The 26,515-nt window shown below is 29.5% G+C and overlaps 3 protein-coding genes and 1 long non-coding RNA gene across 8 annotated transcripts; all 4 read right to left on the reverse strand.

Moving 5' to 3' along the window:
• Positions 1 to 889: 889 nt before the first annotated feature.
• Positions 890 to 6,053, reverse strand: LOC124953038 (cytochrome P450 4C1-like). 3 transcript variants are annotated; one of them, XM_047503837.1, is made up of 13 exons: positions 5,868 to 6,053; positions 5,037 to 5,128; positions 4,850 to 4,959; positions 4,553 to 4,643; positions 4,288 to 4,479; positions 4,123 to 4,216; positions 3,937 to 4,039; positions 3,735 to 3,849; positions 3,544 to 3,659; positions 3,412 to 3,480; positions 3,152 to 3,317; positions 2,895 to 3,074; positions 890 to 2,829 (listed from the first exon to the last, which is right to left on the reverse strand). In XM_047503837.1, exons 4-13 carry the CDS (start codon positions 4,635 to 4,637, stop codon positions 2,672 to 2,674), a joined length of 1,278 nt encoding a protein of 425 aa, XP_047359793.1. In that variant the 5' UTR covers positions 4,638 to 4,643; positions 4,850 to 4,959; positions 5,037 to 5,128; positions 5,868 to 6,053; the 3' UTR covers positions 890 to 2,671. The 3 variants fall into 3 exon arrangements, 2 of the variants coding, with proteins under 2 accessions (XP_047359793.1, XP_047359792.1); XR_007102100.1 differs by having other exon boundaries at positions 2,598 to 2,829; positions 2,895 to 3,016; positions 5,037 to 5,193; positions 5,868 to 6,044; XM_047503836.1 differs by having other exon boundaries at positions 2,807 to 3,074; positions 5,037 to 5,193; positions 5,868 to 6,047.
• Positions 6,054 to 8,217: 2,164 nt separating this feature from the next.
• Positions 8,218 to 9,606, reverse strand: LOC124953039. Its single transcript, XR_007102101.1, has 2 exons — positions 9,306 to 9,606; positions 8,218 to 9,009 (listed from the first exon to the last, which is right to left on the reverse strand). It is a non-coding gene; the product is annotated as an uncharacterized LOC124953039 (long non-coding RNA).
• Positions 9,607 to 10,660: 1,054 nt separating this feature from the next.
• LOC124953032 (cytochrome P450 4C1-like) lies at positions 10,661 to 14,465 on the reverse strand. 2 transcript variants are annotated; one of them, XM_047503828.1, is made up of 13 exons: positions 14,238 to 14,465; positions 13,407 to 13,498; positions 13,220 to 13,329; positions 12,843 to 12,933; positions 12,576 to 12,767; positions 12,411 to 12,504; positions 12,225 to 12,327; positions 12,023 to 12,137; positions 11,832 to 11,947; positions 11,700 to 11,768; positions 11,440 to 11,605; positions 11,183 to 11,362; positions 10,661 to 11,117 (listed from the first exon to the last, which is right to left on the reverse strand). In XM_047503828.1, exons 2-13 carry the CDS (start codon positions 13,429 to 13,431, stop codon positions 10,957 to 10,959), a joined length of 1,422 nt encoding a protein of 473 aa, XP_047359784.1. In that variant the 5' UTR covers positions 13,432 to 13,498; positions 14,238 to 14,465; the 3' UTR covers positions 10,661 to 10,956. The 2 variants fall into 2 exon arrangements, with proteins under 2 accessions (XP_047359784.1, XP_047359783.1); XM_047503827.1 differs by having other exon boundaries at positions 13,407 to 13,563; positions 14,238 to 14,464.
• Positions 14,466 to 20,502: 6,037 nt separating this feature from the next.
• On the reverse strand, positions 20,503 to 24,155 carry LOC124953033 (cytochrome P450 4C1-like). Of its 2 annotated transcripts, none has more exons than XM_047503830.1 (13): positions 23,944 to 24,155; positions 23,098 to 23,189; positions 22,911 to 23,020; positions 22,612 to 22,702; positions 22,347 to 22,538; positions 22,182 to 22,275; positions 21,996 to 22,098; positions 21,794 to 21,908; positions 21,603 to 21,718; positions 21,471 to 21,539; positions 21,211 to 21,376; positions 20,954 to 21,133; positions 20,503 to 20,887 (listed from the first exon to the last, which is right to left on the reverse strand). In XM_047503830.1, exons 4-13 carry the CDS (start codon positions 22,694 to 22,696, stop codon positions 20,727 to 20,729), a joined length of 1,281 nt encoding a protein of 426 aa, XP_047359786.1. In that variant the 5' UTR covers positions 22,697 to 22,702; positions 22,911 to 23,020; positions 23,098 to 23,189; positions 23,944 to 24,155; the 3' UTR covers positions 20,503 to 20,726. The 2 variants fall into 2 exon arrangements, with proteins under 2 accessions (XP_047359786.1, XP_047359785.1); XM_047503829.1 differs by having other exon boundaries at positions 23,098 to 23,254; positions 23,944 to 24,151.
• Between the last annotated feature and the right edge of the window lie 2,360 nt (positions 24,156 to 26,515).

Raw genomic sequence — 26,515 nt, forward strand, 5'->3', positions numbered from 1 at the left:
CTTGTCACCATCCAACTGCTTTCCAATTGCTTCTGCTTTATTTGGCACCATTTCTTGATCTCTTTTCTCCGGATTTTTTGTCACTTGTATTTTCAGCTCCATTTGTAATTACTTGCTGATTTTTAATTTAAGGGTCTGTAGTTACTGCTGGTGTTTATTCGTTCGTTGACCTTTGTAAGTCAGTCGACTTTTCCACTGGCTTTTTAGCTATTTTTTGACTGGGATTGGGTAAATTTTTTAAGATTTGCTCAGGAGGAATTAAAGTGTCCTTTAATGGGCAATTTTTCATCTGATGACTTGTCACTCTCTGATGACTCCGTTGACGAGTATTTTCTACCTACCATTGATAGAAAATTTTAATAATGTATCAAGGTTTTGACAATATCTGATTGTCGTTTTTTTTTTTTTTTTTTTTTTTTTTTTTTTTTAATAATAATAATAATACTTTTATAAAATTTGTTCATTTGTCAGTATTATTTTTGGAGAGAACTTCTTTTGGTTCTCGACCAAATAATTTATTTTACATCAATAAATTATTTATGAGAGAAAACTTGTTCACTTTTAAATATAGGTACTTGATCTAATTACTGCAAAGTATAAACTGAAAAACAACATAGTTATAGGTTATACTTACTTTTTGCTTTAAGACGTTTAATTTGTTTTTCTTGATCACTCAGTTTTCTTTTCATACATTTCAATGATCTTAATAGATTATTTTCATCGTTTTTATGATACTTTTTCTTTTCGAATCCCATTTTTATTTCAATTCTTATGTCTCTGAAAATTATTCTTATATGGTTTTTCTTGCACAATTAAAGAAATGATGTTATCGACCGAGCGTCATACAACAAGGAATGGTGGCGTGGCGGGAAAGAAGTTTGTCTTTAAAAATGTGATGAGATTTGTACTTAGTAAGGGTACAACCTAGTAATCGGACGAAGAGGTGTGGAATACAATTTCGTCCATAGCAAACTCTACTATATAAATCTAGAGTGCGTTTAATACTTGAATAAAACGTGGGTCTGAAAATCTTCTTCTCTCTCTGTACCAAAACAGAACGTATTCTTATGCATTTTACAATACGTATACACATATATTGGGCATTATTTATATCTAAATATACTATACATTCGACAACTATTGAGCCCCCAAAGTCGAAATATTTAACTGTTCATTAAAGACGATATCGTTTGAAAACAATCCAACCATTATCTTTAATACAAAATTAAATCACTTTCATTTATTCGTTTGATCTATTAAAAAAGGCACACCTTCACACGTATCAATATTAAGGAAAACTTGCTATAATATTTAACAATGAAACAAAAAGATTATTATACTACATTTATAGAATTCGCATTTACTCTCGAAAATATTACTGCTTAAGACACGTTCGATCATTGATTCGTTGTAACATGAAATGAATAATTCTCCAGGAATAATAGATAATATTAAAAGAACATTAGCCTTGTATATTGATATACTTGTGTACAAATGTGTATTAAAAATTACAATTGATTCTAGATTTAAATAACACATGATTTATAGTGTGAAATCGTGAAAATTTCGGCTCTTGATATTTTTAGATCTGTGTTTATATTCTATGAACGTTTCTTTTTTAAATACACTAATCTGGTAAGAAATACGATAAATGTGCTTGACGGATAACAGTAATGTATTTTTATAAATCAACACTTATTTGATGCAGATATCAATGGTCTTTAAGATGTGATCAGACATCGATCAGAATTGGAGATATCTTATTCAAATCCATGTTAAAATCGAATATATCGATGATTTTATTTATAAAGAATATATAAAAATAACAATTAGGTATCTATAAGATTTCATTAATTAAAAATTAAAATCTTTTTAATCCAATGAAACGGTGAAAGATAAGAAGATAGAGTGAGTGAGAGAAAGAGAAAGAAAAAGAGAAAGAGGGTGAAAGAGAGAGATAAGAGAGAAAGAGAGAGAAAGTGGAGGAAAGAATGATAGAAAGAATGAGAGAAACGACATTTTTGAATCGTGAATTAATGGTTAGTATGATAACTTATACAGATATGATAACCTCGTAAAAAAGTGACAGTTATATCTAAGTTAAAGACATCTTGCGATAGAAACTTTCCCATTTATGAAATTATAGTTTCGTCACCCAGTTTCTTTCTCCTATTCTTCTTCCATTAATATTTATTCGCATAACTGTAATTTTTTAGGACTTATGTATAGAACATATACGTAAATATTTTCGAATCGTTGTCATTCGATTCTATTAATGTTAATTCAATTTCATTTTTGATTTTATGTCGCTCATCTTATTTCACACTTCAAGAACAGTCTTCTATATAATGTGAAGATTACATTTCAATTTTTTCTATTTTTTCAATTCATTTCTATCATCAAAACTGGACCGATCAATTGTTTAATTCTTCCAGAACGAGAATAAAAACAACGCAACTACGTTCTATTCTCTCAATAATAACTTTTTTCTCTCTACTTTTTTCTCTCTATACTTGTCGTAGATTGTTGTTCGAATCACAACGGATTTTTAAACTGTTTATCAAGTACAACGTTGCTTATAACTATCTATCTCTGTGACACATATTCTCGACAAATTACCAAGAAATGCACTGAGTACATTTTGAAGAAAATGATTTCTAGAAAGATCCTATTATATTGGTATAAATTTAACTTGAAGAGGCTTGGTCGAATGCAGTGTAATATCTTCCAACATTTTTACGTCCTCAAGATTACTAACCGGTTCCAAATGATAGTTATGCAATATATAAGCTACTATTACTTTTAGCTCGAGCATTGCAAATCTTTGACCTGCAAAAGGAGAGATAATTTAATTATTTATATTCCGTTTTTTTTTATGTTTTTGCATTACTTACCGATACAGTTTCTTGGTCCAGCACTAAATGGGATATAGGAATAAGGATGACAGCCTTTCAAATTTTCTGGCAAAAATCTATCGGGATCAAAAACTTCGGGATTTGGCCAATATTGTGGATTTCTGTGGATATTATAGATGTTTATTTGACACATCGAGCCAGCCGGGATTAAATAATTTTCTGAAAATTATTATTTTTATTTGTTTGATTTTAATGATAAAACGAAGGGGAATTTGATATATAAATATATTATATACTTAGTTGCATATCCTGTGTCAAATGACGAAATATAAGATGAACGCTTGGATATAAACGAAGTGACTCTTTCAAACATCTCTCTAAATACGAAAATTCTTGAATCATCGGAATCGTCAAATTATAGTTTTCTTGCATAACTGTGTTAACTTCTTCTCTTATACGTTTCTATTCATGATCAGATGATTAATTATTTTTAGTAAATATCAAATGCATATTCATCGATAAATGTTGAATTAATCTTTAGCGATGAAAACATTACCTGGACATCTTTGTGTTTTGCAAAAAGACTCAATGCAAAGCACAACGCCGCTGCAGTAGTATCGTGACCCTACGAAGATTATTTCCTCAATTTCACTAATTAATCTAAATATATTAATATACTGGCATTTACCTCAAACATAAAAGTATCGACCTCTTCTTGGATGCCTTTCTCATCGATTATATTTTCTTTCACACAAGCGGATATAAGCAGATCAAGCAGAGCAAGTTTCTTTTTGAACAACGGATCTGTGTCGGAAAAATTCGGATTATAATTTTATCGTGATTATAATTTTTTATTAGTAAAGAATGTGGATTAAATACTTTTATTATCATTCACGCGCTCTTCACAAGAGATTTCATTCTCATCCATTTCTTCATTATTATGTAAATATTTTCCATTAGTTTCTTCATGGAATTGTATCCTTTCGGAAATTATCTAACACAAAAATGACAATTTCAAAGATCTGAATGGTTTAGTTTAATTAATAATAAAATGATTTATGCATTCAAGGGAGTAACATACTTTTTTGGAAAAACCGTGCAACGTTTTCAATAGTTTTCTTTGTAATCGACCAGATGAAGAAAATTCAAATATAATATCGGGATAGATCCAAGGTCTCACATATCTAATAAATGATAATTCTTTTTTAGATATATTTCCTTCTAACAGGCAATCGAATTAATTCCTATTAAAAGAATTAATAGTCACCTAATAGCTATGATATTGCTGAAACTACGAACCGCATCACGATAATTAGATTCTAATTCACCTCTGCCTTTCAAAGATGTACCAAGAGCTGTTTCTACAAGTGAGCATTTGACAATAATTTTTCTTTGTTAAATATCAATAATTAAAAAAAGATACATTACAAACCACATATTATGTTAAGTGTATGATGACTGATAAATTCTTGTAAATCTTTAACTACAGAACCTCCTTTTTCTTCCTCTTTTAAAGACATTACAAGATACCGTGCTTCATCGTTTAAAGTGACAACGAAATGTTTCAAGATATTAAAGTGAAAGGCTGGTGTCAATATCTTTCGACGTGTTTGCCATTTCTCACCTATCAAATGAAACATAAAATGTTAAATAATATTAAGCACGTTTACTGAATTTCTATTTGTCCGAACTATTACCTCCACTGGTTAGCAACCCAGTAGACAGCCAAGGATTCAAGAACTTGTAAGGTAGACTTTTTTCAATATGTTTAGTGCTTCTCATAAGTACCTGCGGGCAATATATGTTATATTTTCTCTGTTTCATAAAAATATATTGATAGTGAACATTCGGAATGAGTGGGAAATAGAGAGAGGTAATGATATAGAGTGAGAGAGAGAGAGAGAATGGGAAAAAGAGGCAGAGAGAGAATGAGAAAGAGAAAGGAAATGAGAATCATGTGAAGCGTTTTCTTTTTCTGCTTCCGAATTGTTTACCTCAATATCATCCGGATGAAGTAAACTTACTGCCCAGTACCAGAAGGACCATAACTTGTAAATTGGATAAAATTTTGCATCTAATGCCCAAAGTTTTGCAAGGATATTTTCTAAAATAAAATAATAAATTTTAAATTAAGGAAGAAACGCACTGGATTGAAAGAATTTTTCTTTCGAAACAGCTTACCATTGTCAATTAAAAAATGATGTAAACTTCCGATTATAGGGTATGCATTTGGTCCCGGAATATTATGAAGAATTCTTCCCACTCTTCCATATCTTATAAAGCAATGCAGTAGAAATAAAATGAAAATTGAACACAATGAAATCGTAAGGAACATTATCTGTGGGGAAAATTAAAATTAACTAAGTAAACTCATTTGAATGTACTATCGTATGCAAACGAGAAAACTTTCATTGCTTATATATATTTACTTAGTTAAATGTATAGTAAGCACTTTACAAATATAATTATTGTATTTCTGTGATATGCAAAGAAGTTATATAACAGATAAGTGCGATACTTTAATATTCCCATAATGCTATACTTTCGTTTAATTTTTCATTAGAAATTATGAAAATATAATTAATTTTCTCTCATCTGTCACAGATTTAACAGTCAAATGCAAAAATGAAAATATTGCAAATTAAGAAACACATTTACAAAGTATATTATACGGTTGCAACGAACACCCAAGTTTAATAAACTTATAAAACAATTATGTTACTACAATTTTAAAATGATCGTATAATTATATGAATGAAATTATTCTAATTAAGTCATACATTTTAATACTGTTATTTAAAATATTTTACGTGTTTATTAATGATCAATATAATTACTACAATCAAAGAAAAGTTTTAGAATGTATGAATCAAATCATTTTATTTTATTGATTTGATTTATTAGTGAACAGATTCGTACATGTAAGCAATATTAACGATTCATTGAAATAGTATATAACAATCAAATGAAATAAAATAATTAAAAACAACAAAAACGTTTCAACACACTTACCGTGATCTCTCGGAAAAAGGAACGTTCAACAACGTTTAAGTCACGTTACATCTCACAATCGTAGTATATGTTCCGGTTAAATCTACAAGACGAATAAATGATTCTTTCGAGTATTACTCTTATATACTTGGACAATGCATTAAATTACGAGCATTTGTAAAATACAATTAAATAAAAATTTATCAATTTTATCATTAAACTATATCATATACTCTAAGCACAGAAATTTCCACTCTTCTTAAAATAAAGTATTTATATTATTATACTACATAATTTATATAATATATTTGCTAATTTCGCTGATAGATAAATCATTATAAATATTGATAACTAAATAATATAATATGGTAATAAATATGGTAAAATTACATTTCGCGCAATTATCATGTATTAAGAATATTTTGAACGTATTATTCAACTATAAATTATAATGCAGTGATAAATCAAAGGTCGAAAAGATTAGAATTTTATTGTCAATAATATTAAAGGCGCAGAACTATTTTAAAATATATATAATATAAATATAAGATATGACCTTTTTTAAAAAATTTAATTCTTCAGCAATTCAATGATACGAAAGCAGAAACAAGGGTAGATAGGAAATGTAAAAACATAGGTATAGATGTAGAAAGACAGAAACGTCTAGGATTTTCTCAACATTTTTTCTTAGCACAGTCAGTTTTTTCAACTTCCTTTCGATCTCAATTTTCTGCTTCTGTTTTCTATTATTAGATTCAATAAAACAAAAGCAATCAAGTTAATTCGATATCTTCTTCCAATCGTTCTTGTTTTTATTCGGTTGCATTTTCATATTACATGGAACGTAGAACATATAAATTTATAAGTATGAATGATATCGTAATTAGCCGATATTGATAAAATGTTTCGATAATGTACACATGCTAAAACTACATAAAACTATGATATATGAATTAGTAATTATCAATGTAAGTACCTTATACTCCATGAGAAACGAATTTCTTAATAAAGATATCTAATTTCACTCAATTGCAAAAAGCCGCTCGTCGTAATCGTTATCTATACGTGATATTCTTATTTTCTTCAATTGATTTCTACATATGTGTTCAGCTATAAATATGTTTATATTTCTTCTGTTGCCCTTTAACATCGATTTTATCTATCGGCTTAACATTTGAGAAATTACTGCTTTATGCAGTTTTTTCCAAGATATGAATAATTTATTTTCTTCTCCTTTTAGTGCTCTTGTACAAGTCAAATATTATTCTATGACATAAAATACGCATATAAGCAGATCTTTGAAAATCGGTAGTACTAAGGACGATTGTTTTTCATTGTTTGGACGTTTTTTGTTGAGTTGAAATCATTATTTCCAGTTGATTCTCTAGCTTGTTTATATCCCTAATATCAATTGAAAACAGCCTGAATTCTGTCGCCCGTTGTTAATGCCAGGTTGTCTTTAATGATAATTTCACCAATGATAATTTTTCATTTTTTCAGACAATTCAATACTGTTTCTGGACCACACGTTATGTCGTAATTCTGTTGTACCGGCCTTAGTTTGAAGGCGTCTTTAGAAAATCGTTTGATACTGGCATTTTAATCAATATCTAGTCCCAAAATCAGGCCCACAAGTGAACTAAGCCTGTATTTTGAAATTTCTACTTTAGATGGATCTGTCTGCGTTAAACGACAAAATTTCCACCACGTATTGAGTGTTCCTTCATACTGATCTATTGATAAATCGTTTAACAATGCCTTGCTACTTTTCATGCTTCTGATGGCATTTCTCTTATTGTGTACGCTTATTGGATAAGATTCCTACCATCACAGAAAGCTGTCCACTAAAGAGGTCAAAGGCCTCTCCCGTCGGAAGAGTATAATAATTGTTTATTAAGTTTAAAGATAGTTGGTTCTGATTCAAACATATTTATGTAACGAGAGTATCAAGTTTGAGAAGACCAACTAAGATTCCCCCTCTATCATTCACACTTAAGATTTTTCTCAAGAATTTTGAGATGAGGACAAAAAGCAAGAACCATAAGTTCCAGTTGACAATGAATGCGACAGCTGTCATCGCACTTGAACAAATCTATTACCGGGTTAGCAAATTTATTACAGATTTTATTAAATGCTTCCTTATTTAACTTGTATTTGTTCTTTAGCTTTGTTCTCCTAGATACAAGATCTGCAATCTTATTTTCTTTAAATTGAACATACAAAGATAATATCCTGATATTTCTTTCCCCACATCATTTCTAGATTACTTTTGCTCTATTGTTTAGTCTTTTAAATTGAGTACCTACCATACGACTAATACAGCCAATGGGTGTTGTATTATCAATCCGTAAGAGAATATCACAGTTTCGTCTATTATTTGAAAAACATTTTATTTTGAAGAAAGCTCCATATAATTCAAGATGATTAACTGGAGACTCCTTATCGACTCTACTCCAAAAACCATTTGTGCTTTGTCCATCAGAATGGACTCCCCATTTCATTAGCGACGCATCTGTAAATATTTCCCAACAAAAACTCAGAAATAAATATTTCCTTTTAAAAAAAATCTTTGATTAACTGTCCCAAGGCAGATAAGCAAGCGCAGACTTCTTACTGTTTTTCTACAAGTCTTTTATGTTTATTTATGATTGGCTCTATAAGTGACGCTTTTATTTGAGCATTCATTTTCTGAAATTCTAACGTTAAACAATTTTCGAGAGTTGGATACTTTCTAAAAAATCACCCGCGTTCCTCTATTGGAAGTACTACTTTAAGAACGTCTTTTCAACGTAAGCATAAATCACTATGAACTGCTGATGTTCTTTCCTTGTCACCATCCAACTGCTTTCCAATTGCTTCTGCTTTATTTGGCACCATTTCTTGATCTCTTTTCTCCGGATTTTTTGTCACTTGTATTTTCAGCTCCATTTGTAGTTATTTGCTGATTTTTAATTTAAGGGTCTGCAGCTACTGCTGGTGTTTATTCGTTCGTTGACCTTTGTAAGCCAGTTGACTTTTCCACTGGCTTTTTAGCTATTTTTTGACTGGGATTGGGTAAATTTTTTAAGAATTGCTCAGGAGGAATTAAAGTGTCCTTTTATGGGCAATTTTTCATCTGACGACTAGTCACTCTCTGATGACTGCGTTGACGAGTATTTTCTACCTACCATTGATAGAAAATTTTAATAATGTATCAAAGTGCTGACAATATCAGATTGTCGTTTTTTTTTTTTTAATAATAATAATAATTTTATAATATTTGTTCATCTGGCAGGATTATTTTTAGAGAGAACTTGTCAGTTCTTTTAATTCTCGACCAAATAATTTGTTTTATATCAATAAATTAGATAACTGACAATTATTTCTTTGAGGAAACTGGTTCACTCTTTAATATAGGTACTTGATCTAATTACTGCAAATTATAAACTGAAAAACAACACAATTATAGGTTATACTTACTTTTTGCTTTAAGACGTTTAATTTGTTCTCCTTGATCACACAGTTTTCTTTTCATACATCTCAATGATCTTAATAGATTATTTTCATCGTCTTTATGATACTTTTTCTTTTTGAGCCCCATTTCTATTTCAATCTATACGTCGCTGAAAATTATTCTAATATGATTTTTCTTGCACAAATAAAGAAATGATATTATCGACCGAGCGCCATACAACAAGGAATGGTGACGCGGCGGGAAAGAAGTTTGTTTTTAAAAATGTGATGAGATTTTTACTTAGTAAGGATATAACCTAGTGATCGGACGAAGAGATGCGGAATACATTTGCGTCAGACATCGATCAGAATTGGAGATATCTTATTCAAATCGAAGTTAAAAACGAATATATCGATGATTTTATTTTTAAAGAATATATAAAAATATCAAGTATGTATGTATAAGATTTTATTAATTAAAAATTCAATTCTTTTTAATCGAATGAAGCGGTGAAAGAGAGAAATATAGAGTGATTGAGTGATAGAGAAAGAAAGGGAGAAAGAGAGTGAGAGAGACAGAAAGAGAGAGTAAGAAAGAGAAAGTGGGTGAAAGAATGATAGAAAGAATGACAGAAAGGGCATTTCTGAATCTTGAATTAATGGCTAGTATGATAACTGGAGTGACTTATATAGATATTATATTCTTGTATAAAAAATGACAGTTATATCTACACGTGAAAGTTAAAGCCATATTTCGATAGAATCATTCCCATTTATGAAATTATAGTTTCCGTCACTCAGTTTTTTTTCTATTCTTCTTCCATTAAAATTTATTCACATAACTGTAATTTTTTAGGACTCATGTATAGACCATATACGTAAATATTTTCGAATCGTTGTCATTCGATTCTATTAATGTTAACTCAATTTCATTTTTGATCTTATGTCGCTCATCTTATTTCACACTTCAAGAACAATCTTCTATATAATGTGAAGATTACATTTCAATTTTTTCTATTTTTTCAATTCATTTCTATCCTCAAAACTGGACCGATCGATTGTTTAATTCTTCCAGAACGAGAATAAAAACAGTAGAGCAACTACGTTCTATTTTCTCAATAATAACTTTTTTCTCTTCTCCTTCCTCTCTCTATCTCTTTCTCTCTTTCTCTTTTAATATAGTTTACTGTACATATTTGTTGCTTGCGTCGAATATTAATATATTATATAATGTATATTAAAATATTATACATTATATATATTATAATTTATATTAATTATTTGATTACAAAAAATATTGATAAACAAAAATTAATATCACACGTTATTAAGGAAAACTTTCCTGCAAACAAGATGAATTTAATTGGATGAAAAACTCAATATAAAATAATAAAAATTTATTTCTTACTATATCCATTATTTATAATATTAATATATGGATTCGTCGGAGCTGCAATTTTTGAAACATACAATTTATTTATAATTAATTACAAGTATTTGCAGTAAAAGAAAGATTATGGAATACTTGTCGTAGATTGTTGTTCGAATCACAACGAATTTTTAAGCTGTTTATCAAGTACAACGTTGCTTATAACTATCTATTTCTGTGACACATATTCTCGACAAATTCGAGAAATGCACTGAGTACATTTTGAAGAAAATGATTTCTAGAAAGATCCTATTTTATTGGTATAAATTTAACTTGAAGAGGCTTGGTCGAATGCAGTGTAAGATCTTCCAATATTTTTACGTCCTCAAGATTACTAACCGGTTCCAAATGATAGTTATGCAATATATAAGCTACTATTACTTTTAACTCGAGCATTGCAAATCTTTGACCTGCAAAAGGAGAGAAAATTTAATTATTTATATTCCGTCTTTTTTCATGTTTTTGCATTACTTACCGATACAGTTTCTTGGTCCAGCACTAAATGGGATATAGGAATAAGGATGACAGCCTTTCAAATTTTCTGGCAAAAATCTATCGGGATCAAAAACTTCGGGATTTGGCCAATATTGTGGATTTCTGTGGATGCTATAGATGTTTATTTGACACATCGAGCCAGCCGGGATTAAATAATTTTCTGAAAATTATTATTTTTATTTGTTTGATTTGAATGATAAAACGAAGGTGAATCTGATATATAAATATATTATATACTTAGTTGTATATCCTGCGTCAAATAACGAAGTATAAGATGAACGCTTGGATATAAACGAAGTGATTCTTTCAAACATCTCTCTAAATACGAAAATTCTTGAAGCATCGGAATCGTCAAATTATGGTTTTCTTGCATAACCGTGTTAACTTCGTCTCTTATACGTTTCTATTCATGAACAGATGATTAATTATTTTTAGTAAATATCAAATGCATATTCATCGATAAATGTCGAATTAATCTTTAGCGATGAAAACATTACCTGGACATCTTTGTGTTTTGCAAAAAGACTCAATGCAAAGCACAACGCCGCTGCAGTAGTATCGTGACCCTACGAAGATTATTTCCTCAATTTCACTAATTAATCTAAATATATTAATATACTGGCATTTACCTCAAACATAAAAGTATCGACCTCTTCTTGGATGCCTTTCTCATCGATTATATTTTCTTTCACACAAGCGGATATAAGCAGATCAAGCAGAGCAAGTTTCTTTTTGAACAACGGATCTGTGTCGGAAAAATTCGGATTATAATTTTATCGTGATTATAATTTTTTATTAGTAAAGAATGTGGATAAAATACTTTTATTATCATTCACGCGCTCTTCACAAGAGATTTCATTCTCATCTATTTCTTCATTATTATGTAAATATTTTCCATTAGTTTCTTCATGGAATTGTATCCTTTCGGAAATTATCTAACACAAAAATGACAATTTCAAAGATCTGAATGGTTTAGTTTAATTAATAATAAAATGATTTATGCATTCAAGGGAGTAACATACTTTTTTGGAAAAACCGTGCAACGTTTTCAATAGTTTTCTTTGTAATCGACCAGGTGAAGAAAATCCAAATATAATATCGGGATAGATCCAAGGTCTCACATATCTAATAAATGATAATTTGTTTTTAGATATATTTTCTTCTAACAGGCAATCGAATTTATTCTTATTAAAAGAATTAATAGTCACCTAGTAACTATGATATTGCCGAAACCACGAACCGCATCACGATAATTAGATCCTAATTCGCCCATATCCTTCAAAGAAGTACCAAGTGCTGCTTCTACAAGTCAGTATTTTACAATAATTTTCCTTTGTTAAATATCAATGATTAAAAAAAGATATATCACAAACCACATATTATGTTAAGTGTATGATGACTGATAAATTCTTGTAAATCTTTAATTACAGAACCTCCTTTTTCTTCCTCTTTTAAAGACGTTACAAGATACCGTGCTTCATCGTTTAAAGTGACAACGAAATGTTTCAAGATATTAAAGTGAAAGGCTGGTGTCAATATCTTCCGACGTGTCTGCCATTTCTCACCTATCCAATGAAACTTAAAACGTTAAATATTATTCACCACGTTTACTGACAATTTCTGTTTGTCCGAACTATTACCTCCACTGGTTAGCAATCCGGTAGACAGCCAAGGTTTCAAGAAATTGTAAGGTAGATTTTTTTCAATATGTTTAGTGCTTCTAATAAGTACCTGCGGTCAATTTATGTTATATTTTCTCTGTTTCAAAAAAATATATTGACAGTGAACATTCGGAATGAGTGGGAAATAAAGAGAAGTAATGATAGAGAGTGAGAGAAAGAGAGAGAGAGAGAGAGAGAGAGAGAGAGAGAGAGAGAATGGGAAAAAAAGAGGTAGAGAGAGAATGAGAAAGAGAGAGGGAATGAGAGAATGGGAAAGAGAGGGGGAGAGAGAAAAAGAGAGACAGGAAATGAGAAACATGTATAGCATTTTCTTTTTTTGTCTTCAAATTATTTACCCCAATATCATCCGGATGAAGCAGAATTACTGTACAGTATCTGAAGGACCATAATTTGTAAATTGGATAAAATTTTGCATTTGCTGCCCAAAGTTTTACAAGATTATTTTCTGAAATAAAAGAATAAATTTTAAATTAAGGAAGAAATGCATCGAACTGAAAGAATTTTACTTTCGAAAGAGCTTACCATTGTCAATTAAAAAATGATGCATATTTCCTATTATAGGATATGCACTTGGTCCCGGAATATTATGAAGAATTCTTCCCACTCTTCCATATCTTATAAAGCAATGCAGTAGAAATAAAATGAAAATTGAACACAATGAAATCGTAAGGAACATTATCTGTGGGGAAAATTAAAATTAACTAAATAAACTCATTTGAATGTACTATCGTATGCAAACGAGAAAACTTTCATTGCTTATATATATTTACTTAGTTAAATGTATAGTAAGCACTTTACAAATATAATTATTGTATTTCTGTGATATGCAAAGAAGTTATATAACAGATAAGTGCGATACTTTAATATTCCCATAATGCTATACTTTCGTTTAATTTTTCATTAGAAATTATGAAAATATAATTAATTTTCTCTCATCTGTCACAGATTTAACAGTCAAATGCAAAAATGAAAATATTGCAAATTAAGAAACACATTTACAAAGTATATTATACGGTTGCAACGAACACCCAAGTTTAATAAACTTATAAAACAATTATGTTACTACAATTTTAAAATGATCGTATAATTATATGAATGAAATTATTCTAATTAATTCATACATTTTAATACTGTTATTTAAAATATTTTACGTGTTTATTAATGATCAATATAATTACTACAATTAAAGAAAAGTTTTAGAATGTATGAATCAAATCATTTTACTTTATTTATTTGATTTATTAGCGAACAGATTCGTACATATAAGCAATATTAACGATTCATTGAAATAGTATATAACAATCAAATGAAATAAAATAATTAAAAACAACAAACACGTTTCAACACACTTACCGTGATCTCTCGGAAAAAGGAACGTTCAACAACGTTTAGTCACGTTACATCTCACAATCGTAGTATATGTTCCGGTTAAATCTACAAGACGAATAAATGATTCTTTCGAGTATTACTCTTATATACTTGGACAAGTATGCATTAAATTATGAGCATTTGTAAAATACAATTAAAAAAAAATTTATCAATTTTATCATTAAACTATATCATATACTCTAAGCACAGAAACATCCACTCTTCTTAAAATAAAGTATTTTTATCACTATACTACATAATCTTTGATAATTTCGCTGGTACATAAATTACTATAAATATTGATAACGAAATAAATATGATAAATTTAAATTTCAAGTAAATATCATATATTAAAAATTTGTTGAACGTAGTATTCAACAATAAATTAGAATGCAGTAATACATCAAAGATCGAATAGATTAGAATTTTATTGTCAATAATATTAAAGGCGCAGAACTATTTTAAAATATATATAATATAAATATAAGATATGGCCTTTTTTTTTAAATTTAATTCTTCAGCAACTCAATGATACGAAAACAGAAAAAAGGGTAAATAGGAAATATAAAAACATAGGTATAGATGTAGAAAGACAAAAACGCCTAAGATTTTTTCAGCATTTTTTCTTAGCACAGTCAGTTTTTTCAACTTCTTCTCGATTTCAATTTTCTGCTTCTATTTTCTATTATTAGATTCAATAGAACAAAAGCAATCAAGTTAAATCGATATCTTCTTCCAATCGTTCTTGTTTTTATTCGGTTGCATTTTCGTATTACATGGAACGTAGAACATATACATTTATAAGTATGAATGATATCGTAATTAGCCGATATTGATAAAATGTTTCGATAATGTACACATGCTAGAACTACGTAAAGCTATGATATATGAATTAGTAATTATCAATGTGTGCCTTACATTGATACGTACTCTGTGAGATACGAATTTTTTAATAAAGATATCTAATCTCACTCATTTGCGAAAAGCCGCTCGTCGAAATCGTTATCCATACGCGTTATTCTTATTTTCTTCAATTGATTTCTACATATGTGTTCAGAAAGTCTCCGCAACAAGACTCATATTCATTTTTTCTATCTTTCCAATTTTCTCGTAGTCTCCGTCTCATTCGAATATTTCTCGACTTCATCGCGTCCATTCAACATTTTTTAAGTTCAATTAAAATGCCAAAATATAGAACTAGCATTATCATTTAAAATTTATTAGAAATAAATGTCTTTCTATTCGTCCCATTCTCTCTCTCTCTCTCTCTCTCTCTCTCTCTCTCTCTCTCTCTCTCTCTCTCTCTCTCTCTCTCTCTCTCTCTCTATCTATCTATCTATCTATCTATCTTTTACTATTTCTTAAATAGCTTTCTGTAAGATGTTTTTTTTTATTGTTAGTAAGAAGAACATAAATTAATCCGATGTGTAACAAGAACAGGTGAAAAGAATGGATTGAAATTGAATGGAATTGTATGATAAGATCACTAGATAGTACTCCTACTTTATGCAAATGTCACCACAAATTTAAAGACAATTTTTTTTCTTGTCATGTTACTATTCCATGTTGTATGGGATTCGGTCGATAATCTCATTGATTTTAAAGTGCTTATATTCTTCTGGAATTATATTTTCACGATAATAAGGGATTTTGGATGGGTGATCTTTCAGAGGAAGCGCTTCATAAAATTATGATAGAACTTCACATAAGGTCGCTTAATCGTTAAATTGTATTTCGCGCCTTTTCCTATCACTGTTTTATGCAATTTTTTCCACAATATGAATAATTTTTTTTCTTCTCCTTTTAATGCTCTTATACAAAACAAATCTTATTCTATGACATAAAATACAAGCAGATCTTTGAAAATCGGTAGCACTAACGACGATTATTTCTTATTGTGTTTGGACGTTTTTTGTTGAGATGAAATCATTATTTCTAGTTGATTCTCTAACTTGTTTATTACCTAATATCAATTGAAAACAGCCTGAATTCTGTGGCCCGTTGTTAATGCCAGGTTGTCTTTAATGATAATTTCTCATTTTTCAGACAATTCAATACTGTTTCTAGACCCCACGTTACGTCGTATTTCGGTTGTACCGGCGATAGTTTGGAGCGATCTTTACAAAATCGTTTGATACTGGCATTTTAACCAATATCTGGTCCCAAAAACAGGGCCACAATTGAACTAAACGAGTGGTGGATCTGTACATTAAATATATATCTTAGTATTTTTGAAATTTCTATTTTAAATGGATCTGACTGCGTTAAACGACAAAATTTCCACCATGTCTTGAGTGTTCCTTCATACTGATCTATTGATGAATCGCTTAACAATGCATTGCTACTTTTAATGCTTCTGATGGCATTTCTCTTATTGTGTACGCATCTTGGATAAGATTCCTACCATCACAGAAAGCTGTCCATTAAAGAGGACAAAGGCCTCTCCCGTCGGAAGAGTATAATAATTGTTTATTAAGTTTAAAGATAGTTGGTTCTGATTCAAACATATTTATGTAACGAGAGTATCAAGTTTGAGAAGACCAACTAAGATTCCCCCTCTATCATTCACACTTAAGATTTTTCTCAAGAATTTTGAGATGAGGACAAAAAGCAAGAACCATAAGCTCCAGTTGACAGTGAATGCGACAGCTGTCATCGCACTTGAACAAATCTATTACCGGGTTAGCAAATTTATTACAGATTTTATTAAATGCTTCCCTATTTAACTTGTATTTGTTCTCTAGCTTTAGTCTCCTAGATACAAGATCTGCAATCTTATTTTCTTTAAATTGAACATACAAGAATAATATCCTGATATTTCTTTCCCCACATCATTTCTAGATTACTTTTGCCTTATTGCTTAGTCTTTTAAATTGAGTACCTTCCATACGACTAATACAGCCAATCGGTGTTGTATTATCAAGTAAGAGAATATCACAGTTTCGTCTATTATTTGCAAAATATTTTAAATTCAATAAAGCTCCAAATAATTCAAGATGATTAACTGGAGACTCCTTATCGAATCTACTCCAAAAACCATTTGTGCTTTGTCCATCACAATGGACTCCCCATTTCATTAGCGACGCATCTGTAAATATTTCCCAACAAAAACTCAGAAATAAATATTTCCTTTTAAAAAAAATCTTTGATTAACTGTCCCAAGGCAGATAAGCAAGCGCAGACTTCTTACTGTTTTTCTACAAGTCTTTTATGTTTATTTATGATTGGCTCTATAAGTGACGCTTTTATTTGAGCATTCAATTTCTGAAATTCTAACGTTAAACAATTTTCGAGAGTTGGATACTTTCTAAAAAATCATTCGCGTTCCTCTATTGGAAGTCCTTCTTTAAGAACGTCTTTCCAACGCAAGCATAAAGCACTATGAACTAGAGTTCAGTATAAGCTGGAGTTCAGTATAAGCTGGAATTCTTTCCTTTTCATCATCCAACCGCTTTCCAATTGCTTCTGATTTATTTGGCACCATTTCTTGATCTCTTTTCTCCGGATTTTTTGTCACTTATATTTTCAGCTCCATTTGTAGTTACTTGCTGATTTTTAATATAAGGGTCTACAGCTACTGCTGGTGTTTATTCCTTCGTTGACCTTTGTAAGCCAGTTGACTTTTCCACTGGCTTTTTAGTTATTTTTTGACTGGGATTGGGTAAATTTTTTAAGATTTGCTCAGGAGGAATTAAAATGTCCTTTAATGAGCAATTTTTCATCTGATGACTTGTCACTCTCTGATGACTCCGTTGACGAGTATTTTCTACCTACCATTGATAGAAAATTTTAATAATGTATCAAGGTTTTGACAATATCTGATTGTCGTTTCTTTTGTTTTTTTTTTTTTTTTTTTAATAATAATAATAATACTTTTATAAAATTTGTTCATTTGTCAGTATTATTTTTGGAGAGAACTTCTTTTGGTTCTCGACCAAATAATTTATTTTACATCAATAAATTATTTATGAGAGAAAACGTGTTCACTTTTAAATATAGGTACTTGATCTAATTACTGCAAAGTATAAACTGAAAAACAACATAGTTATAGGTTATACTTACTTTTTGCTTTAAGACGTTTAATTTGTTCTTCTTGATCACTCAGTTTTCTTTTCATACATTTCAATGATCTTAATAGATTATTTTCATCGTTTTTATGATACTTTTTCTTTTTGAATCCCATTTTTATTTCAATTCTTATGTCTCTGAAAATTATTCTTATATGGTTTTTCTTGCACAATTAAAGAAATGATATTATCGACCGAGCGTCATACAACAAGGAATGGTGGCGTGGCGGGAAAGAAGTTTGTCTTTAAAAATGTGATGAGATTTGTACTTAGTAAGGGTACAACCTAGTGATCGGACGAAGAGGTGTGGAATACAATTTCGTCCATCGCAAACTCTACTATATAAATCTAGAGTGCGTTTAATACTTGAATAAAACGTGGGTCTGAAAATCTTCTTCTCTCTCTGTACCAAAACAGAACGTATTCTTATGCATTTTACAATACGTATACACATATATTGGGCATTATTTATATCTAAATATACTATACATTCGACAACTATTGAGCCCCCAAAGTCGAAATATTTAACTGTTCATTAAAGACGATATCGTTTGAAAACAATCCAACCATTATCTTTAATCCAAAATTAAATCACTTTCATTTATTCGTTTGATCTATTAAAAAAGGCACACCTTCACACGTATCAATATTAAGGAAAACTTGCTATAATATTTAACAATGAAACAAAAAGATTATTATACTACATTTATAGAATTCGCATTTACTCTCGAAAATATTACTGCTTAAGACACGTTCGATCATTGATTCGTTGTAACATGAAATGAATAATTCTCCAGGAATAATAGATAATATTAAAAGAACATTAGCCTTGTATATTGATATACTTGTGTACAAATGTGTATTAAAAATTACAATTGATTCTAGATTTAAATAACACATGATTTATAGTGTTAAATCGTGAAAATTTCGGCTCTTGATATTTTTAGATCTGTGTTTATATTCTATGAACGTTTCTTTTTTAAATACACTAATCTGGTAAGAAATACGATAAATGTGCTTGACGGATAACAGTAATGTATTTTTATAAATCAACACTTATTTGATGCAGATATCAATGGTCTTTAAGATGTGACCAGACATCGATCAGAATTGGAGATATCTTATTCAAATCCATGTTAAAATCGAATATATCGATGATTTTATTTATAAAGAATATATAAAAATAACAATTAGGTATCTATAAGATTTCATTAATTAAAAATTAAAATCTTTTTAATCCAATGAAACGGTGAAAGATAAGAAGATAGAGTGAGTGAGAGAAAGAGAAAGAAAAAGAGAAAGAGGGTGAAAGAGAGAGATAAGAGAGAAAGAGAGAGAAAGTGGAGGAAAGAATGATAGAAAGAATGAGAGAAACGACATTTTTGAATCGTGAATTAATGGTTAGTATGATAACTTATACAGATATGATAACCTCGTAAAAAAGTGACAGTTATATCTAAATTAAAGACATCTTGCGATAGAAACATTCCCATTTATGAAATTATAGTTTCGTCACCCAGTTTCTTTCTCCTATTCTTCTTCCATTAATATTTATTCGCATAACTGTAATTCGCATAACTGTAATTTTTTAAGACTTATGTATAGACCATATAGGTAAATATTTTCGAATCATTATCATTCGATTCTGTTAATGTTAACTTAATTTAATTTTTGATTTTACGTCGCTTAACGTATTTCACCCTTCAAGAACAATCTTCTATTTAATGTGAAGACTACATTTATATTTCTCCTATTTTCTCAATTCATTTCTATCATCAAAACTGATCGATTATTTAATTCTTTTAGAACGAGAATAAAAACAGTAGGGCAACTACGTTCATCGAAGTTATATTTTCTCAATAATAACTTTCCTCTCCTCTCCTCCCTCATTCTTTCTCTTTCAATATAATTTACCATATTTATTTATTGCTCGCGTCGAATATTAATATATTATATAATGTATATTAAAATATTATACATAATATATATTATAATTTATATTAATAATTTGATTACAACAAATATTAATAAATAAAAATTAATATCACACGTTATTAAGGAAAACTTTCTTGCAAGCAAGATGGATTTAATTGGATGAAAAACTCAATATAAAATAATACAAATTTATTTCTTACTATATCCATTATTTATAATATTAATATATGGATTCGTTGGAGCTGCAATTTTTGAAAAATTCAATTTATTTATAATTAATTACAAGTATTTGCAATAAAAGAAAGATTATGAAATACTTGTCGTAGATTGTTGTTCGAATCACAACGGATTTTTAAGCTGTTTATCAAGTACAACGTTGCTTATAACTATCTATCTTTGTGACACATATTCTCGACAAATTACCAAGAAATGCACTGAGTACATTTTGAAGAAAATGATTTCTAGAAAGATCCTATTTTATTGGTATAAATTTAACTTGAAGAGGCTTGGTCGAATGCAGTGTAATATCTTCCAACATTTTTACGTCCTCAAGATTACTAACTGGTTCCAAATGATAGTTATGCAGTATATAAGCTACTATAACTTTTAGCTCGAGCATTGCAAATCTTTGACCTTCAAAAGGAGAGATAATTTAATTATTTATATTCCGTTTTTTTTTTATGTTTTTGCATTACTTACCGATACAATTTCTTGGTCCAGCACTAAACGGGATATAGGAATAAGGATGACGGCCTTTCAAATTTTCTGGCAAAAATCTATCGGGATCAAAAACTTCGGGATTTGGCCAATATTGTGGATTTCTGTGGATGCTATAGATGTTTATTTGACACATCGAGCCAGCCGGGATTAAATAATTTTCTGAAAATTATTATTTTTATTTGTTTGATTTTAATGATAAAACGAAGGGGAATTTGATATATAAATATATTATATACTTAGTTGCATATCCTGTGTCAAATGACGAAATATAAGATGAACGCTTGGATATAAACGAAGTGATTCTTTCAAACATCTCTCTAAATACGAAAATTCTTGAATCATCGGAATCGTCAAATTATAGTTTTCTTGCATAACCGTGTTAACTTCTTCTCTTATACGTTTCTATTCATGATCAGATGATTAATTATTTTTAGTAAATATCAAATGCATATTCATCGATAAATGTCGAATTTATCTTTAGCGATGAAAACATTACCTGGACATCTTTGTGTTTTGCAAAAAGACTCAATGCAAAACACAACGCCGCTGCAGTAGTATCGTGACCCTACGAAGATTATTTCCTCAATTTCACTAATTAATCTAAATATATTAATATACTGGCATTTACCTCAAACATGAAAGTATCGACCTCTTCTTGGATGCCTTTCTCATCGATTATATTTTCTTTCACACAAGCGGATATAAGCAGATCAAGCAGAGCAAGTTTGTTTTTGAACAACGGATCTGTGTCGGAAAAATTCGGATTATAATTTTATCGTGATTATAATTTTTTATTAGTAAAGAATGTGGATAAAATACTTTTATTATCATTCACGCGCTCTTCACAAGAGATTTCATTCTCATCCATTTCTTCATTATTATGTAAATATTTTCCATTAGTTTCTTCATGGAATTGTATCCTTTCGGAAATTATCTAACACAAAAATGACAATTTCAAAGATCTGAATGGTTTAGTTTAATTAATAATAAAATGATTTATGCATTCAAGGGAGTAACATACTTTTTTGGAAAAACAGTGCAACGTTTTCAATAGTTTTCTTTGTAATCGACCAGATGAAGAAAATTCAAATATAATATCGGGATAGATCCAAGGTCTCACATATCTAATAAATGATAATTCTTTTTTAGATATATTTCCTTCTAACAGGCAATCGAATTTATTCCTATTAAAAGAATTAATAGTCACCTAATAGCTATGATATTGCTGAAACTACGAACCGCATCACGATAATTAGATTCTAATTCACCTCTGCCTTTCAAAGATGTACCAAGAGCTGCTTCTACAAGTGAGCATTTGACAATAATTTTTCTTTGTTAAATATCAATAATTAAAAAAAGATACATTACAAACCACATATTATGTTAAGTGTATGATAACTGATAAATTCTTGTAAATCTTTAACTACAGAACCTCCTTTTTCTTCCTCTTTTAAAGACGTTACAAGATACCGTGCTTCATCGTTTAAAGTGACAACGAAATGCTTTAAGATATTAAAGTGAAAGGCTGGTGTCAATATCTTTCGACGTGTTTGCCATTTCTCACCTATCAAATGAAACATAAAATGTTAAATAATATTAAGCACGTTTACTGAATTTCTATTTGTCCGAACTATTACCTCCACTGGTTAGCAACCCAGTAGACAGCCAAGGATTCAAGAACTTGTAAGGTAGACTTTTTTCAATATGTTTAGTGCTTCTCATAAGTACCTGCGGGCAATATATGTTATATTTTCTCTGTTTCATAAAAATATATTGATAGTGAATATTCGGAATGAATGGGAAATAGAGAGAGATAATGATATAGAGTTAGAGAGAGAGAGAGAATGGGAAAAAAAGAGGCAAAGAGAGAATGAGAAAGAGAGAGGAAATGAGAATCATGTGAAGCGTTTTCTTTATCTGCTTCCGAATTGTTTACCTCAATATCATCCGGATGAAGTAAACTTACTGCCCAGTACCAGAAGGACCATAATTTGTAAATTGGATAAAATTTTGCATCTAATGCCGAAAGTTTTGCAAAGTTATTTTCTGAAATAAAATAATAAATTTTAAATTAAGGAAGAAATGCATCGAACTGAAAGAATTTTACTTTCGAAAGAGCTTACCATTGTCAATTAAAAAATGATGAATATTTCCTATTATAGGATATGCACTTGGTCCCGGAATATTATGAAGAATTCTTCCCACTCTTCCATATCTTATAAAGCAATGCAGTAGAAATAAAATGAAAATTGAACACAATGAAATCGTAAGGAACATTATCTGTGGGAAAATTAAAATTAACTAAATAAACTCATTTGAATGTACTCGTATACAAACGATGTGTATCGTATGCAAACGAGAAAACTTTCATTGCTTATATATATTTACTTAGTTAAATGTAGTAAGCACTTTACAAATATAATTATTGTATTTCTGTGATATGCAAAGAAGTTATATAACAGATAAGTGCGATACTTTAATATTCCCATAATGCTATACTTTCGTTTAATTTTTCATTAGAAATTATGAAAATATAATTAATTTTCTCTCATCTGTCACAGATTTAACAGTCAAACGCAAAAATGAAAATATTGCAAATTAAGAAACACATTTACAAAGTATATCATACGGTTGCAACGAACACACAAGTTTAATAAACTTATAAAACAATTATGTGACTACAATTTAAAAATGATGGTATAATTATATGAATGAAATTTTTCTAATGAATTCATACATTTTAATACTGTTATTTAAAATATCTTACGTGTTTATTAATGATCAATATAATTACTATAATCAAAGAAAAGTTTTAGAATGTATGAATCAAATCATTTTATTTTATTGATTTGATTTATTAGCGAACAGATTCGTACATGTAAGCAATATTAACGATTCATTGAAATAGTATATAACAATCAAATGAAATAAAATAATTAAAAACAACAAACACGTTTCAACACACTTACCGTGATCTCTCGGAAAAAGGAACGTTCAACAACGTTTAAGTCACGTTACATCTCACAATCGTAGTATATGTTCCGGTTAAATCTACAAGACGAATAAATGATTCTTTCGAATATTACTCTTATATACTTGGACAAGTATGCATTAAATTATGAGCATTTGTAAAATACAATTAAAAAAAAATTTATCAATTTTATCATTAAACTATATCATATACTCTAAGCACAGAAACATCCACTCTTCTTAAAATAAAGTATTTATATTATTATACTACATAATTTGTATAATATATTTGCTAATTTCGCTGGTAGATAAATCATTATAAATATTGATAACTAAATAATATAATATGGTAATAAATATGGTAAAATTACATTTCGCGCAATTATCATGTATTAAGAATATATTGAACGTATTATTCAACTATAAATTATAATGCAGTAATAAATCAAAGGTCGAATAGATTAGAATTTTAGTGTCAATAATATTAAAGGCGCAGAACTATTTCAAAATATATACAATATAAATATAAGATATGGCCTTTTTTAAAAAATTTAATTCTTCAGTAATTCAATGATACGAAAGCAGAAACAAGGGTCGATAGGAAATGTAAAAATAGAGATGTAGACAGACAGAAACGCCTAAAATTTTTTCAACATTTTTTCTTAGCACAGTCAGTTTTTTCAACTTCCTCTCGATCTCAATTTTCTGCTTCTGTTTTCTATTATTAGATTCAATAAAACAAAAGCAATCAAGTTAATTCGATATCTTCTTCCAATCGTTCTTGTTTTTATTCGGTTGCATTTTCATATTACATGGAACGTAGAACATATACATTTATAAGTACGAATGATATCATTAATAGGCGATATTGATAATATGTTTTGACAGTGTACACTTGCTAAAACTACGTAAAACTATGATATATGAATTAGTAATTATCAATGTGTGCCTTACATTGATACGTACTCTGTGAGATACGAATTGTTTAATAAAGATATCTAATCTCACTCATTTGCGAAAAGCCGCTCGTCGAAATCGTTATCCATACGTGATATTCTTATTTTCTTCAATTGATTTCTACATATGTGTTCAGCTATAAATATGTTTATATTTCTTCTGTTGCCCTTTAACATCGATTTTATCTATCGGCTTAACATTTGAGAAATCACTGCTTTATGCAGTTTTTTCCAAGATATGAATAATTTATTTTCTTCTCCTTTTAGTGCTCTTGTACAAGTCAAATATTCTTCTATGACATAAAATACGCATATAAGCAGATCTTTGAAAATCGGTAGCACTAACGACGATTATTTCTTATTGTGTTTGGACGTTTTTTGTTGAGATGAAATCATTATTTCTAGTTTGAAATCATTGATTCTCTAGCTTGTTTATATCCCTAATATCAATTGAAAACAGCCTGAATTCTGTCGCCCGTTGTTAATGCCAAGTTGTCTTTAATAATAATTTCACCAATGATAATTTTTCATTTTTTCAGACAATTCAATACTGTTTCTGGACCACACGTTATGTCGTATTTCTGTTGTATCGGCCTTAGTTTGGAGGCGTCTTTACAAAATCGTTTGATACTGGCATTTTAATCAATATCTAGTCCCAAAATCAGGCCCACAATTGAACTAAACCTGTATTTTGAAATTTCTACTTTAGATGGATCTGACTGCGTTGAACGACAAAATTTCCACCACGTATTGATTGTTCCTTCATACTGATCTATTGATGAATCGCTTAACAATGCATTGCTACTTTTAATGCCTCGGATGGCATTTTTCTTATTGTGTACGCTTATTGGATAAGATTCCTACCATCACAAAAAGCTGTCCACTAAAGAGGTCAAAGGCCTCTCCCGTCGGAAGAGTATAATAATTGTTTATTAAGTTTAAAGATAGTTGGTTCTGATTCAAACATATTTATGTAACGAGAGTATCAAGTTTGAGAAGACCAACTAAGATTCCCCCTCTATCATTCACACTTAAGATTTTTCTCAAGAATTTTGAGATGAGGACAAAAAGCAAGAACCATAAGTTCCAGTTGACAATGAATGCGACAGCTGTCATCGCACTTGAACAAATCTATTACCGGGTTAGCAAATTTATTACAGATTTTATTAAATGCTTCCTTATTTAACTTGTATTTGTTCTTTAGCTTTGTTCTCCTAGATACAAGATCTGCAATCTTATTTTCTTTAAATTGAACATACAAAGATAATATCCTGATATTTCTTTCCCCACATCATTTCTAGATTACTTTTGCTCTATTGTTTAGTCTTTTAAATTGAGTACCTACCATACGACTAATACAGCCAATGGGTGTTGTATTATCAATCCGTAAGAGAATATCACAGTTTCGTCTATTATTTGAAAAACATTTTATTTTGAAGAAAGCTCCATATAATTCAAGATGATTAACTGGAGACTCCTTATCGACTCTACTCCAAAAACCATTTGTGCTTTGTCCATCAGAATGGACTCCCCATTTCATTAGCGACGCATCTGTAAATATTTCCCAACAAAAACTCAGAAATAAATATTTCCTTTTAAAAAAAATCTTTGATTA

This window comes from Vespa velutina, chromosome 11 (assembly GCF_912470025.1).
Source record: "Vespa velutina chromosome 11, iVesVel2.1, whole genome shotgun sequence".
Lineage (NCBI taxonomy): Eukaryota > Metazoa > Arthropoda > Insecta > Hymenoptera > Vespidae > Vespa > Vespa velutina.

What these genes read in the sequence shown, in the direction of transcription:
- LOC124953038 (XM_047503836.1), bottom strand. Translation starts at nt 5,190, where the DNA reads ATGTTCCTTACGATTTCATTGTGTTCAATTTTCATTTTATTTCTACTG. An exon ending in TCGATACTTTTATGTTTGAG is followed by an intron (nt 3,481 to 3,543) that starts GTAAATGCCAGT and finishes TAATCTTCGTAG; the next exon opens with GGTCACGATACTACTGCAGC. An exon ending in GACACAGGATATGCAACTAA is followed by an intron (nt 3,075 to 3,151) that starts GTATATAATATA and finishes AATAATTTTCAG; the next exon opens with AAAATTATTTAATCCCGGCT.
- LOC124953032 (XM_047503827.1), bottom strand. Translation starts at nt 13,560, where the DNA reads ATGTTCCTTACGATTTCATTGTGTTCAATTTTCATTTTATTTCTACTG. An exon ending in TTCATCCGGATGATATTGGG is followed by an intron (nt 12,934 to 13,219) that starts GTAAATAATTTG and finishes AATTGACCGCAG; the next exon opens with GTACTTATTAGAAGCACTAA. An exon ending in GGCAATATCATAGTTACTAG is followed by an intron (nt 12,328 to 12,410) that starts GTGACTATTAAT and finishes ATCATTTATTAG; the next exon opens with ATATGTGAGACCTTGGATCT.
- LOC124953033 (XM_047503829.1), bottom strand. Translation starts at nt 23,251, where the DNA reads ATGTTCCTTACGATTTCATTGTGTTCAATTTTCATTTTATTTCTACTG. An exon ending in TCATTTTTTAATTGACAATG is followed by an intron (nt 23,021 to 23,097) that starts GTAAGCTCTTTC and finishes ATTTTATTTCAG; the next exon opens with AAAATAACTTTGCAAAACTT. An exon ending in TGGGTTGCTAACCAGTGGAG is followed by an intron (nt 22,539 to 22,611) that starts GTAATAGTTCGG and finishes TTCATTTGATAG; the next exon opens with GTGAGAAATGGCAAACACGT.